The 16,454-nt window shown below is 42.3% G+C and overlaps 1 protein-coding gene across 1 annotated transcript in view; it reads left to right on the forward strand.

Annotated features, from left to right (window-relative positions):
- The first annotated feature begins 4,032 nt into the window (after window positions 1-4,032).
- The window catches only part of LOC118698106 (potassium voltage-gated channel subfamily KQT member 1-like), a 411,246-nt gene continuing 398,824 nt past the window's right edge, over window positions 4,033-16,454 (forward strand). Inside the window, exon 1 of the mRNA XM_054514922.1 lies at window positions 4,033-4,418. Coding sequence (XP_054370897.1) covers window positions 4,033-4,418 — 386 coding nt within the window. The remainder of the gene's footprint in view (window positions 4,419-16,454) is intronic.

Below are 16,454 nucleotides of genomic sequence, written 5' to 3' on the forward strand. Positions count from 1 at the left end.
TCACGATTCTTAATTACCTTTGTTTGCAGTCCCTTGTAAGAGCCCACCAGGCTGGGAAGCTGAATCAGAGAGCAAGGGCTGGAATTTTGCCCCTTCAAAGGCATTCTGGGCACCACCACAACTCGCTGGGTTTGTGCCCCAGTGTGATCACTGTCAAGATCCCACAGCTGGCCCAGGGGGCTGTGTGGCACTCAGCAGTGCCCAGCTCCTGGCTATCAGTGCTGGCAGAGCTGCAGCTCACAGATCCAGAGCAGATCTTCAAGAGCACTGATGCAGAGAGCTTACGTCCGGAGAACGGAATCCGGGATGGACAGAGGGGCACGGGAATGTTTTCCAAGTCTCATCTATTATTTACCCTTCAAGATATTTTCTAGCATTAAGGGTTCCATATTATCTGTCTCTTGCATGACTCATTAACACTTTCATTCTAAAACACAGCCCCCAGAGGAGACAGTGATGGGTGGTGCCAGTGGTGCTGTGTTTAGGTTTGTCTCTGAGAACCTCCTCTGAGGAGGACCTCAAGAAGAGGCTCAAAAATGCATCTCAGAGCCATACATTTCTCTGTGCCTTCCCATCCTGGCCTTCTGGTGATAAATTCCCAGGTCTAGTAATAAATCCAGTGCTGTCAGGGTGAGGAAGATGTGCTCTCTGAGCACAGGGGTGGCACCAGGCCCACCAAAATGAAACACATGAAGTGAGCCCAGCCACAGAAGTCATGCTCCTGTATATACACAGTTGCAGGATGCTGTGTGCATGTACAGTTACCATTAAACACTTCAGCATTTAGACATCCCTGAAATCATGCCTGTGATGCAGGTCATAAATTAGTGAGGTGACTAATTGTCTTTTGAGGTTTTGACTCAAAGATGCAATATACTGCTTTTGGGGGTGTGTGAAGGAATGAGTTCAAGTCTTCCACCTCTCAGTCTATTAAAATCTTACCATTTAATCATCTTTTCCTCAACAAAGAAATAGGAGTCAGGTGCTCTGGTTTTATTTCTCCTGGGGTTTCAAACCTGCTGCTATTATGTTGCGTTTTTGCATTTGCAGTAAAGCTGGGTACTATTATTCACTCAAAGGAAATTTATTTTTAACCTTAAAATATCCACAAAAATTGCTTCTTGGTTGGTTGGTGGTTGGTTGGTTGGTTGGTTGGGGGTTTTTGTTTGGTTTGTTCGAGTTCTTTCAATGTTTTTTTTTTTTTCCTCCGTACTTTGGCTAGTTTTGTAGAGCTTGAGTAATTACATTCAGGAGAGGTCAGAGGTGAGGAGATATGGAAATTTTTTCATTTAGCAAATTACTGTCTGGAAAAGTTAATAGAGCAGAGAGTATAAAAGTATTAATTAATGCAACAAGCATTTCAGGAAGAAGCAAAAACCTGGAGAAGGATTTTTGTGGCTCCAGTCAGGTATCAGTTCTCAATGACCACTCACCTGCAGTAGTGTGTGGAATAATGTATTCAATTCTGTGCACAGGGTAAACTGAGCAACGCAGCATCCAAGGAAAATGTTCTGGATGGGTTGGCTTTTAGATCAGACTACATGTATCATGTATCAAGAAAAAAGAAAGGAACTAAAAGGATTTGGGTTTGGGTTTTTGTTTTGTTTTGGAGTTTTTGCAGTGGTATGGAAATATAACTAGGAAACTAAGAAATAACTTTCTGGCATAATCTTTCCAAGGAAAGAGATGCCTTAGCCCCACAAACAATTATGATAAAAAGTGAAGACTATGTGCAATGGCAGCATTCCCCCACTGATGATAACCATAGGGTGAAAGGGGTACCTTTGTTCCATTCTCAAATTCCTGGCTCTGGAAAAGTGGGAAGCTTAAGTTTGGAATGTTGGTACTGCCGACAACAGTCTGATTTCTGTTACAAGAGGGAGGAAAGGAGAGAAATAGCACTATTCATTTTCTCCTTCCTGATTAGAAAGGTCAACAATAAAATGGAGGGTTGGATGCTGGAATGGTTATGTTTGGGATTCTCTTCCTCCCCAAATTAATATAAAAAATGATCTGGAGCTGAAAAGGGCAACAACATGAGAGAACTCTGATTTTCCAGTACTTGATGTAACAATGAAGCACTGCTTTTGGTTCATCAAAACTTTGATGGAAAAAAACCCAGAGCAACTGAAGCTGCTGTTTAGACTTTCCCAGTATGAAAGGAGGATGCAGAGCCTCCAGCTTGCCACAGGCATCGCCTAATTCAGTGTTTAAAGATGTGCAGTAAGGAAAGGCCGCTTTTAATGCATTGCAATGAAGTGTCTGCAGATAAGAAAAAGACCGGGAGGGAAGTTAAGCTGTTGCTTGTGATTGCTGGTTTTGACAGCAGGAAGAGACAGAAGTAACTTCTCTCTGAAATCATCCAAACCGCTCCCGATTCTTTCTGTGCCTTTTGCAAGGGCAGCCATATAAGGCAGCCCAAAGGGAGGCCCCTGCCTTGCTCAGGGTGGGACTTGGGGAGCTGTGGGCAGAGCCGGGCAGCAGCTCCTCTCCTGCACCTCTCCAGGGACTCTGCGGTGTGCAGCAGCCGCCGGGAGGGGGACACGCCTGGAGAAAGTAGGTGCTGATTGCCAGCTGCTTTCAGGTTTTTCTGTGCCGTGTCTGTGGGATGCTGTGTGGGGATGGAGCAGCCCAGGAGAGGTGTTCCAGGCTTGCAGCTCTGCCTAGCCAGCCTTGTCCAGGCAGCCCCAGCACCCCAGAGTGAAAGGATGTTCTTAGAGGTGCTTCTCAGGGACCTGCTGCAGGCTGACTGGGATGAAGGGCTTTGTGCTTTAATGTTTGCACCCTCCAGCTGTTCATTAAGAGAACTGCTGAGGGAAGGGATGTATTTCTCTCTTTGCACCAGCACCGATGTGGAAATGTGAACTGATGCCCACCTTTCCATGAGCAGTGTTAAGAAATGAGCCCTGTGTAGGAAAGTCATGTTAAAATGAATACATGTAAATACTTTGTGGAATAACTTGGAGGGCTCTGTTCAGATGCAGTGCACTGGGAGTTCATTCACTACACGAGAGGAGCTTTAAGCAACAGAAAAAATTGGCTTAATTTAAAAGGTGGGGCGGAGGGGGTGTGAAGGCTGAAATTGTCTGTCAAAAATATTCTAAGGCTAATGTAACTCTGAATGTGGGATGTAAGAAATAAGGCCATTCAAAAAAAGAAATCCACTCTCAGTCCTACAAAATTATTAATGTTGCTGCTAAGAAATTGCTGCTCTGTATTAACAGAAATTGAATTCTGCTTTATGAAATACATATTGATCTAGAAGAACCCTATTGTCTTTTCTATTTGCCTAGGTACTTGTTTGAGAGTAGCAAAATTAGTTGCAAACAGGAAAGGGCTTGGAGAAAACTGAGGATCGGGCCAGGACTCTTTGATCTTTTCCCTTGTAGCAATATTAACCTCCCAGTGTCAGTTATCATTAATGGCATCCTTCTTTTTGCACTTGAGAAAAGTTGTTCCAGAGTCCTGTGTGGACTTCAAGATTGGGTACCATGAGGTGACTGAAATAATTTTTTTAAGGCTTAAATTCTTCCTGTATGCTCTAGATAAGTTCTTCTGAGGTATAGGTGTTGAAGGTCAAAGCCTCATTCAGGTGTGTTTTGGGCAACACTTCATTTCTAATCAGGGCACTTCAAGAACTGCTCAGTTTAAAGTAACCTGGTAGGATCAGCTCTCTCTGCTGCTGCACAAGTGTTGCACTGTTTAAATAGTTCTAGGCTTTCTTTTTAACAATGTAACTTGGAAATTAATTTTCTTTCCTTCCTCCAGAAGTCTCAACCCCTTCCCTTTCCCAGACTCCCGTTCCTTCTGTTGTTACTGTCTCATAGGTTTTTCTGACTTAACTCCAGAGGATGTGAGTGACAGCAGGTGACAGGCTGGCAGCTCGCACTTGTGTCACAGAGAAGCTCCGTGATAACAGCACAAAGTCATCTTATCAGCTGCTGGAGAACCTTGGGCATGGAAGACATCCAATCCCTCCTTCATGATTTTAAATATTGATCAGAGACAGCAATACCTGGGTGTTGCTGCAGGATGTCCAGTGGTGGTGCAGAAACTGCTGCGTACCCGCTGTGTAACCACCGTGGGCAGGATCAAGGCTCCTCCACCCTCCAGCTGAGCACTCTGAGTGGAAACAGCAAATCTGCAGCGTTGTTGGAAGTCAGGGGGAGCCTCAGCACCATGCAGTACTCTCCTGTGGCACTGAATGCAGAGCCCTCCATGGATAAGGGAGCTGGCATTGCCCAGAGCCCCGGGGAAGGCACAAGGGCTGCAGCCTGCATGGACAGTGGAGCCGGCAGGGCCCGGACCATGGAGTGCTTCCAGAGCCAATATCTGACCAAAACCAGCACCCAGGGACAGGTCTACAACTTCCTGGAGAGGCCCAGTGGGTGGAAGTGTTTTATCTATCATTTTGCTGTGTAAGTACCTACATTTTCACATGACCTTTGCTTTAAGAAAAATCTGAAACTGCCCATTTAATCAGCCAGTAATCATCAGTACTTGATCTCCTGTGCTCAAAACCTGTTCCATGAGTAATCCTCTCAAGGCAGTGGAAAAGCCAGTTCCTCAAAGAATCAGTCAATATATGCATTATCATTTCCAGAGAAGGCTTTTTATTCTTCAAATGATATTTGTTTTCAAGGATGTACATGTATATTTGAAATTTCTGAGGGCAAGTCCTCTGTGCTCCTGGCAGTTCTGATTGCTGATTGAGCTGCTTTACACTGTTCCTGCAGTTTTTAGCAGATGTGGCAGGTCCAGCTGTGATGAGACACATTCTGCTCTTTTAAGTTTGTTTTGCTCATGTTAAAGAGCCAAAACAAGTAATTTGTTAGACAAACATATAACATTGCTAATTTGAATTGATTTATAGTTGTGAACATGAAATGAGTACAAACTTAGTGAAATGTTTTTCATTATACCATGCATGTAGTACATACAAGGAGGCAATTAAGGCTTCCATTTACCCTTGTAAAGCAGTGGTTGATATATTAATCCAGCTGTTACTGTTTTCTTTGGTTGCTTATGGTATATGTCAAGCTTAGTAAGACCTCAATTACTGTTCTGAATGCTGCTTAACAGAAAGATAATTTGTCATCTTAGCTGTAGAAAGGGTCCAGTTGTGCTCTCACTGAGACCAGAGCAAGTTTTACTGACCAGCTGAGCCAAAAGGCCTTGCTTTTATTATAACATTAGCATATTTCCTAAAGAAATGCAGAGTGTTGAAATTACTCGGTTTGTCTAAGATAAACTATGGCCTGATTGCATTTTGGGAAAAAAACCATTATCAGTGGCTGCAGTCAGGAACTGCCTAGAGAAATATATGGTAATTCTAGGGATGAACGCCTCATGCTTCTATTTAGCATAAAATAGTCTCATTAATACTTGCTTCCTTTCCCTCCTCAATATCATATATGTGTTTTTGAAAGGATTTTTTGATTAATGAAATTTCTCCAAGCAAAAAGATAAAGCCTCTTTCAAGGACTATGCTTATAGCATGCTTTATTCCTAAGGACTAAAAAGATGTGATTTGTGTAGATTTAAATATATGAATAGTCATGATTTAAGCCTAGTTGAGACTACTAATCTTGCTAAAATTAATTTGTTTCATCATCTGTGTTGCTTTTATCCCCAACTGAGGTTGACCTTTAATATGCACTTTTTTATTCTGAAATGGGCATTAAAATAAAACAAAAACATCTATACACCCCCTCAGTACTAGAAAATTGGAGAAAATACTGGTAATACCAACAGCAACTGTTTTTTTAAAGATTCCTACCATTTACATGAAAGAATATGAAAATTGAGTGCTCTTAAAAGTTATTTGTCTTTGAGGCTCCTAGAAAGGAAACATTTGAAACAGCTTTTGGCAAGCATTTTGTCTCAAGGATATTTTTGCTAATAATTATCCCAGTAACTACATGATGTGTTCATTTAAATAACAAGTTTCTGTTTTGGAAAGAACATGCCTTATAAGATTATATATCATTACAGCAAAACATTGTTAAAAAATAAACTACTAATCTAAAATACACTTAATTTTATAATTAGAACAACCTGTAATTTATTTTTAAACAGCTTCCCGTGTTTTATGTGTGGGTTTGGAGGTAACTTAAGTGCAGCTGATTGATGGTGATGATAATGATGATTTGTTATTTTCCTGACAAGTCCAAACTTTCAAGTACATGGCTGATATTTGTGTAGCCTGGAGGAGCTGGATGTGCTCTGCCCCTTCTGTCCTTCATGTGCCACAAAGATCAGACAATTTATTTACAGACTTGGGGGAGCTTTCTGTCCAAGAGGGACTGGAGTCTGTTCTGATCTGGAGTCAGTTCTGCTAGAAAGAACCTGACTTTCCAAAACCAGCCAAGGTGAGGGAACAGCAAGTGCTCCAGGAGGTGACCTCTTCTCATTCTGAAATTACCAAGATAATCATCAATAACACTTGTAGAAAGTTTCTTTTAAGGGAATAAGCTCAGGATTTTTATGAAACTTTATAACAGTGGTAGGAAAGGGAATTATTTTTGCCTAATTAAATCTAAAATTTCTATTATTTTAGTGGAGTTATTGGAGTTTTAGTGGAGGTTGAAATCATGGTTTCAAAACAAAATGTTTGAAGTGGTGAGTGGGTTCACTTGAGAATCCCTCCTGCTGGTCTTGAAAACCTTCTCATTTGGATACTTTTCTGGTTTAGGACTGTGAAATACCTTCACTTCCAAAAAGCCCAGTAGAGTAGAGGATTTCACTTGGCAAGAGCTGAGGCCTTGAGAAGCAGCTGCTCCATGAACTGACAATGCATTGATCCAAACCAAGCAATTCCTGTGGCTGTTGGAGTGGGGTGTTGGAGATCACCTGTGTTAGAGCCCAGCTGTGAGATCCTCAGTCCAGAAAAAGCAGCATGTGCCTGGCTTGGATTAATTTCTAAACTCAGCTATGCACTTGCTTAAATCACATCCAAATGTCAGGTATTAGGGTATAACCCTCATATTTTGAAATATGAAAGAAAAATACAACATGTATTGGTGAGGAGTTATTTATGGCAGTGGCCTTACTTGGCAAACCTACACATTTAAATAGTTTCATTGCAGGTGGAGTCTTACTTATGTGATGGATATATTTCTGAAGCCTACATCCATTTAGTGACTGCTCCACTGTGGGCTGGAATGTTGTGTCCACCTGGCTGGCTGTCACTTATCACCTGTTCTGTGAGCCACAGAGGCCACCTTGTGTCAGCCCGAGGTGATGCCGCAGTGTGGCTTCCAGGCAGGAAACCCCTGAGTGTGCCCATGATCCATCGTGTTTTCCCCCTCAGTTACACCCTGCTCACTGCAGTCCAACTCCCTTTTCCTATTTTTTCCATTTCTCTGGAGCATGCAGGGACTGCTAATTTTGGTCTTTTGTGCTGCTCTTGCCTGGGTAGATGAATTTTTCAGTTAAAAAGCCAGAGACTTAGAGGGAACCTGGGTTCCTTTGGACTAAGAAGTGAGGGAGCAGGACAACTGGCTAACACTGAGTGTGGTGAAAGAGGGAGAAAAGAGAACCTGCGACTGAGACACTGAGGTCCACGTTGGTTTGTGGTGGAAGCTGAGACTGGTGCCAGTGATGCTGAAACTGGGGGAAAACAATACAAGAGCAGAGTAGCTCAAGGACAAAGAGAATCTGACAAAGGAAGGAGGAAAACCAGGTTGTGGATATCAGAAAGCTGGATACAGACACAAAGGGGACAGCTGAAAAGGGTCAAGAAGCTCAGAGAGCCACTGGGAGGAAGAGGGGTAGGACATGACAGCTGGGAGCTAGGGAAAGCGGGGGTGTGGAATTCATGATGGGACAAGGAACCTTTCACCCATAGGCAACTAATTTGAATCTTGTCCAAGCCAATAGTTCAGTAGAAGAAGAAGCAGTGATGGCTGTGGGGAGATACAAAAGGAGCTGTTGGTCCCAGTCCAGTTCCTAGCAAATGGATGTCACATCACCCCTGGAGTCAGCACAGCTGGAAGGGCTGCTGTCAGGCTCTGGAGAAACCACAGGCTGGCTGGGAGTGGAGGCAAGTCCAAGGCAAGAGGGAGGTCTAGGACAGGGACTCTTAACTGTGTTCTCAGGCCTGCCATTTGCTTGCTGTGTAACACTGCAAAAGCTTCAGTGAGAACTTGCAGCTCTTCCAGGTCACTTTGTGCTGGTTTGGCCACTTGTTAAATGTGTGTTAGACCTTGCTCTCATTCAAAAGTTAGACCAGCCTTTTTGTCCCATAAACTCCTTTGGGATGAGGTGAGCTGATCTAACAGCTCATTGCTAACAAGCCAGCATGGGTTCTGCTCCTCTCATCCACCTCCAGCACTCAGCTTGCTCCTGCCAGCTGTATTGTCCTTTGATAGTTAAACTTGGAGTTACACTTGGATAGCCAGTTCAGCTTCTGGCACCAGCAGGAGCCTACCCCAGTGGGAAAGAGTGGTTGGTCTTCAGTGAGGTTAGTACTGCACATGAAGCACCTTGAATCCCTTCCCCGCTCTTGTTTTCTCAGTGGATCAAAATGACTTGTTGAATTGCATGTAAAATTGTGCACAATAATTGCAAGGTAACATTGCAAATCATCTGGCAAGTACTGCAGACCACCTGGTTTGACTGCAAAGCATTTCATAAATGCAGGTTTTGGGTAGCCATAAAGTCTGCTCTGCAGGCTGCCTTGAGATTTCTGGGGAAACAACTCCTCCAAATGGTGACTTAGAGAGGGTAATGGCTGTTGCTCCAAAATATTCCTATGGATGCTGCCTGTCTCTGGGAATTGTGGGGTAGACAGGGAAAATTTCTTCCCTAGAGTATGGTTTTCCAAGAGCTGGCAGGGTGGTTTACCAATGCCACAAGCTCTTGGTGCCCCTCTGTCACCTTCCCTTCTTCTCTTCTGGACACACATTTGTGCTGCACAACTTGTGTTTCTTCTGGCACTCACTGGAGCCCTCCTATGCTTCATCAGCTCCCTGTAATGGCAGGAATCTAGATCAGCAGGAAATGAGGAGCTTTTGGGACCTTCAGGAGTTGCAGCATGTCAGCAAGTGGTCTAACAGGGCTGCAACCAGCACTAACACAGTTGGCCAAGACTGGAATGGAATGACGCAAAGTTCTCTTTCTTTTTTTATTTTCTTTTTTTTTTTCCCAACAGAGAGCTGTGGTGTGGGCCCAGTTTTATATGAAACATGCCCTAGATTTACTTTGTTACCCCTCTGTCCTCCAGACTGACTCCCACAGCTCCTTCAAAGAGAAGCACATGTGCACACACACACAAAAACACACAAAAACATGCACACACACCACAAAAACCACAAAACACACACACAACACACACACACACACACAAAAACACACACACACACACACACACGTACCTGTTCCCAGCAGCTTGTTGAAAAAAACCCTTCAACTGAACAGTTACTTCTGAATAATTAAAAGTGCATGATCCTTCCAAAAATGTGAACAACATCAATAACACCACAGACTTAAAACTTCATGAGGAAAGTACAAAAAGATCAAAAAACATGTTTATAAAAGGGGGGTAGCCAGCAGAGGGTTTTTTCCTTCAGAAAAGATTCTGTGTACCAGTGTCTGTGTCACTGTGAGTAATACATAAACAAGTGAATTCAGATTATTTGGACAAATTAAAAATTGTAAATTTTTCCTATTATTGTTTCTCCTCAGACTTTGCTTTCTCAGGTTTTTTTACTTCCTCCAACTCCATGTAAGAAATGCTAGTTGTGTTCTGTTAATGAAATTGCAGAAGTTCAGAGCCACCATTCTGGCTGATGTTCCATTTTTTTTGGCATAAAACTGTTGCTGATGTAAAGAACTTTAAAAGGCAAAATATGTAAGGGTCTAGTGGTCCCATTTAATGGGGCACTTGCCTGCATATATTTTGATTATTTGAGTGTAGCAGCTCTTTAGTAAACTGAAATAAGTTAGCACAGTGTTCTCCAGCTCCTGTTTTTATCTGGAAATGAAGCATATAACCCATTATTTATAACTGTTTATCTCAAAGGGACTGTCAAATTCCCATTTCTGTCCTTTCCACAATTATCTCTAGAATGCAAGCAGATATTTTGCTTTTCCAATGATGTGATTGTAATATGACCAACACAAGCAACAACTAAAGTTCAGAGTAATTATAAGCACATGGCTGCTTTTGAGATTCTGGCTTTGACCTTGATGTCACAGCTCAATTCTGGACATGGTGTACTTTCATAAGTGTAAGGCCTATTATTATTATTATTATTATTATTATTATTACTCATTACTTATTGTTTTTAGGGTGTTTCTTGTCAGCATAACAGTTACTTATTTGGAATTTTATATAGAAATGTCACTGACAAGGTTTTCAGTTTAGAACTGCAATGGCTACTTTTCATCTGTGTACTAACTACTGAGAGGTACTAAGCAGATGTGTCTGATGACAAGCTTCAGGTACCAAAAGAGGAGCAGTATTGAAGAGAAGAAATTTATTCATTAAATGGGATGTTCCTCTTGCTGCTTAGAGTTGCATGGATGAGATGGTGGAATGGCTGAAGTTGCTCATGAAGGTGCACTGATATTAAAGAAAATTGTCATTAGGGTTCTGTAAAGTTCCAGGGTTTGGTTGTTCTAAAAATACATGAGGATAGTTACTAATTTTTTACTTCTCTTCCTAAGGAAATGAGGTTTCTGCAACCACACTGTCTGAGCATGTCTGTCTGAAAGGGCCTTACCAAAAAGCTTTGAGCCAGCTGGCGAGTTCCAGCTAACATGGACAGGGGATGAGGAATGTCAGAGATACTGTGCTTCTTCTCACTTGGTTAAAACAGACATTTGTCTAGAGGAGAAAGTAATATCCCCAAGATGAGAACACTTCACTTTGAGGTCCTTTAGATTGTTTGGCACCAAGGAGTCTTTTCAGGAGATGTTAGGAAAGCTCCTAAGGAAGAGCTTGGATCTGGGAGTACTTCGTGTTAGGCACCGTCACCTAACCACAGGGCACAAAGCCACAGCATGAGTAAGTTCTATTTTCATTTTTTTGAATTATTGATGACTTTTTCCATCATTTCTGTAAGAAATTCAATCCATCTTATTCTAGAAGCTCAATTTTGTAATAATCTCAGCAATTAATATACATTAACATCTGCCCCCACGGGCTAATGTTATTTCTGTAGTGAAAACAAATACTGTAGCCTGACATTGCTGTGGTGCTGTTGATGGAATTTGGTTATGCTTTTGTGGAAAAACTCCCCTCTGTTCTTACAGAAACCAGCAAAGTAAATAGATATTCCTTGGTACTAATGTTAGAATTGCTCATGAACTCCACATGGTACCAAATTCAAGAAGAAAAGTGATGATCAAGCTGGCATTAACTCAGCGGATGTATTTTCACAGCATCATTATATAAATTTGTTCTTTCCCTTTTCATCTTCTGAACCCAAGAGACATTATTTAATGTGACTACTATGAGGAAGCTGGTGTTGCATTTTGAATGGTGGTTGGAATTTCCTGTTCCCTTGGAGGCGTGTCCAAGATCACAAGCCAAAACCTACTGACTTTTGTGTTACCGTCAAGGTTGGTGATAAAAGTATCAGAATCATCAACACTGAAGTCATGATGATGGACTGGTTTTGTCACTGTTTAAAAAACTGATTATGCCTCTTCTAGAAAGTCTTAGCTGTAGAATCAGAATGGAAGATTGCAAGACATGCAAAGATAAAAACAAGAGAAACACAGAAGCACAGACGTCAGTGGAAGATACGGGCACTCAGTGGAATCAAGGAGCTTAATCCCGGGAAAGGCAGGGCATTAAATAAAAGGTTTCAGTAAGATCAGTGCTCCTGGTGGTTGTAAGGAATGCATGAATGCAATTTGTCAGTTCTGAAGTACTGCCAGATAAACTCGTAGAAAAAGCAAAATCCAAATCTTAGTGCTCTTCAAAGAACAGCAATTAAGTTAGGATGTCAAATGTTTGGAAATGTGAAGTGCTCATTACTAATGGAGCTGTGGATGTTTTATAAATAACATTCAACAGCTTGGGTCAGTAGATCCAGAAATCTGGTTTCATGTGGGAGATTTTTTTGTAGGATGTGTGGCTCATGCTGTGGTTTGAACAACATTGGTTTTAGCTGTTGATCCAGCCCTGTTTGTGATGAATTCTATATATGCAGATAATTTCACTATTTGTAAGTGAAATTTTAAATTCTCTTGGTGTTGTAGAAATATTGACTTATTATTTCTGATAGGAACCAGGAAGGCAACTTCATGTTATGTGCAATGGAGATATTGGACATTTCTGGGTGAAACTCAGAAGAGACAGCTGAAAACAGAGATCCACAGTATATCCATGCAATAGGTGGGATTTTCCTTTGGTTGAGGACTTCAAAGCTCTGAAAATATTTTATTCTGAGGTAGAAGAAAGAAAATCAGATATGGCCAAATTCTCTCCTAGGCATGCTCCCTGTTAGTAGAGTCCAAAGCTAGGCAGGTTTCCATTAAAACGTGTCTGGTCTCCTTCTCCACTTCTGCTGACATTCCCAGACTATTTCTAATTTTAACAGATTGGTATTTTCAGCAGAAAAATTGTCCCTTTACCAAATTTTCCAACCAACTCTAATATGTGTATGATCACATATGGATAAGCACAGGACCTTTCAAAGACACATCAAACCTCAGGAGCTTGGAAACAGATTTATGAGAGAACTGAGGGTCATCAAAACCTGCCCACAGAGGCACAGGGACAGCCTTCTCTTCATAACCTAGAAACTCCTTCGGATAACAAAAATATGTAAAGACCAGGAGTGAGGTTTCATTCAGAGCAGCAGGAATGTTTTTCAGAAGCACATGGCAATTCAACATGAGACAGTGGAGTCCCATTTAGAAGAAAGTGTTTCATTCACTCAGGAATGAGAACTTGCACTTTTAGAGTATGAAAAAAGAAAAAAATGCTCTCCTTAGTTTTCCTGCCACAAAATGACCAGTTAAAATAGAAAGCAGCCCATGCTGCTGGAACCCCTCAAAGGGCTTTCTGTTTGCTAAACTCATTTATTGTCCCTAACAACAGGCTGACTTAGAGCTTTTGGTCTCCTTTAGACAACTCTGTATTCTGTCATCCAGAAAAAAGCTGAAACTCCAATGGGTGTAGTTGCACATAGATTTACTTGGACATACTAGCCTAAATTCAGTCCATTTCTCCTTTAATTTAAGTCCAGCTGAAGCAACTTCATTTCTTCTCCCCTACTGTGATAGTAGGCTGGAACATTTTGGCTTATTTTCTTAGACTCATGGGACAGTTTGGGTTGGAAGGGATCTTACAGATCATTGAATTCCACCCCCTGCCGTGGCCAGGGGCACCTTCCACTAAAGCAGACTGCTCAAAGCTTCTGGAGAAATAGCAGATAGAATAAAGGATTATCTAAGGAATCTAAAAGGCAGGGTTTCCATGTACTTTCAACTGGAACATGTAGAAGCCATTTGTAGTTACCTACCTGGAGGGCTTTCCCAGAGTGAAGAGAGGCACAGTAGCTCAGTTTTGAGGAAGGAACAGGACACATCTGGTTGTGTTAAAATCATCAGCAACCCACGGTCCAGGACACTCAGTTCTACAGAGCATGGGTTTCAATAGCTTTTCCATAAAAATTTTTGTTGATTTGCTTTCATTCTAGAGCTCACATTTTTCTAAAAGTGTTTTTTTTCTCTAAACAAAACTTTGCAGAGTCAACAAAGTTTGGTAAAGCCCAGAAAGCCCCAAAGCTACTGTTTTGTGCTTGGTTGCCAAGGAGTATATCTCTGTCTGTGAATTTACAAGTTTGTCCCCTCCACACCCATCCCTTTTTTATTGTCCAAGAGATAACATTCCCACGAGCATCTGCTATATCAGCACTTCAAGTGCACTTATCTGCAGGAGATAAACACAAAGCCCCATGTGCACAGTTTTTGCTAGAAATGGAATTATTTGCTGCAAAACTTAAAAAGGAGGAATTATGACTACTCCTCCTTTAAGAACTTCCATTAGGCTTGTCTTCCATGGAAAACAAGTTTGTTATAGCATGACCTTTGAAAGGCTGACCCTGGAGAAAGTGCTTGACATCATTTTGCTCTCAATTGTTAAGTTAACCTCCTAGTTCCCAGTGTTTGAAGGCTTCAGTGAAGTGTGCTCATGGTCAACAAACAGAATTTGTCCCTGGTGACAACAGCAACAGAAACATGTTTCCAGTCATGCCAGCTACTCTCCAAAAGGAAGCAATGTTTAGGAGGACCAGGACATAAAGAAGCACTAATTTTCAGCCTTTAACAGGACTGTCTCTTTAATCTGGTTAACAGATTAAATGGGACAGATTTAAGGGTGATGGTCTAAAAGCATTGATGAGAAAGCAGTTGTATTTTTGTGTATACCTGAGGCTTAAGGAAGTGAGGAGAAGTCAAGAAATACTAAAATTTCATTTACATTAACAAGGTGTCTCTTGGGAAAGCATGACACTTCATCTTCTGTAAGTGTGAACGGTGTTACATGAGAATCTGAAACCAAAGGGGAAGTTCTCAAGTGCTTCTCTTTCCTCTGATATGTAAAATATTTTTTTCTGCTCAAAGAGAGAATGAGGAAGAGTCTGCAAATAGGTGATCAGGAATAAATTTCCATCTTCAGAAAAAAAAAGTTGGAAAAGAAAGCCAGGTGTTTTGTGAGGAAATACCTCACTATTTTTAGTAGCTCTGTGGCAGAAAATGGAAAAATGTATTTGAGGAAGTAACAGCTCAGGTTGTGGCTCAACATCCTCAAGAATCACAGAAAGAATGAAAGAGAACAAAGTACTAGAAAGGAGAACCTCAGTTCCTTTAGATGTGAAAGAGTAGACCAGCTCTACTAGTTGATAATTATTTATATCTCTGCCTTGTTAACTTCCTGCCTTTAGGAACTGAACAGCTGCCAGTGGGTGAAATTTTTCTATGTGGATGCAATAACTCCCTGCAAGCAAATAAACAATCACACCCTGTTTTCTCACCCTTACAGCACAGAGAATTGTCCTTTGCAGGAGAGAGGATGGATAGCAGGGGCAACATGAGGAAGCCAGGCTGGAGCTGGTGGGGAAAGGGAAATTGCCATATGACAAGCTTTAAATGGCTTCACCCCAAGCCAGCAATATGAAACACGCTCCCATCCACTTGCCTTACCTATAGGTATCCCAGAAATGCAATCAGAAATATTCAAGGAGACCCAGGATCTGTTTGGCACTTGCTGATGGGTTAACACTGGTAGACTTTGGCACTGCCTTTGAGGGACAGCTTGTCCCTCTAAGCAACACCTGCAGTGAGACCCTGAGACAAACCCAGAAGTATTCAGGGAGGAGCCTTGCTGGGGGTTTGCTTGTGGACCATGCATCCAGCTCTTTACAGGGAATTTGGCACTCACCCAAGCTTTTTTCCTCCAGTGTGTTTAAATTGGTTAGAGCTATGTTTAGCATTCCAGAGGCTGTTAGGAGCAGTCCACGAGGCACTTTGCTGATTGCCTGAGAGGCAGAGGTGTGGCTTGTTGGATTCTGCAGATCAGCTGGCAGTTCATTGAGCTGTTTAAGTGTGGACTCATCAAAGCTAACCTGCACTGTGGTGTGTGGCCCAGTGACAGTGACAGTAACTTAAAGGAAGCTGTGAAGGCAGCCTGCCCTGACTGCTGGCTCAGAGATATCAGAGGGGGAAGAAGATGCTGCTCCACTGTGCCAGAGAAAAGGTGCAAAAGGACTGTTGGTTTCTCTGGGAGTGGATTTACTTGGGGTGCAGGGAGGACTTGACCCTTGGTCCCACTACTTGTCTGCAGCCCTTTTGTCATACCTCAGATACCACTTACTCTCCAAACTCCACCCATGGCTACTTTCCGAGAGCCTGTGGTGAGCACTGAGCACAAACTGCTGCAAGTGCACACAGCAACATCACCAGCCATGGCTAAACCCTGGCTCTGGGGCTGCTGTGTAAACCAGGGGTCCTGAATGGCACCTCAAGGCTCTTGGCTCCAGCCCTGTCCTGCCTGCCCCTCCAGACACACAAATCCAAGGGGAAAGCAGTCCCAGGTCCTTCACATGGAGGGTGTGTCCATCCATGAACTGCTGCCTGGCTTGGGTGGTCATGTACTGTGAGATCACTGCCTGGATGAGACCCATTTTGGCCTTGTATTTGGTTTTGTATCTACCTTGACACACTCCTGTTATTTTTACCTTCTTAAGTCTATCTAATTCTGGCTGAGAATACCAGAAACTGTCCCTCACCTGTCTCAAATGCAATTTCTCAGCAATTCCAGTAAAGGACAGGCAGATCTACTTCCGTTTTTTCCAGTGTAGGTTGCTGTGTCCCCATGGAGATGACAGCCTGCCCACAGCAGGGCTTTCTTTTTGTTTTGGGGTGTTCTTTTAATGTTTGGGTTTGTTTTTTTGTTTGGTTGGTTGATTGGGGGTTTTGTGTGGTTCATTTTGTTT

This window comes from Molothrus ater, chromosome 5 (assembly GCF_012460135.2).
Source record: "Molothrus ater isolate BHLD 08-10-18 breed brown headed cowbird chromosome 5, BPBGC_Mater_1.1, whole genome shotgun sequence".
Lineage (NCBI taxonomy): Eukaryota > Metazoa > Chordata > Aves > Passeriformes > Icteridae > Molothrus > Molothrus ater.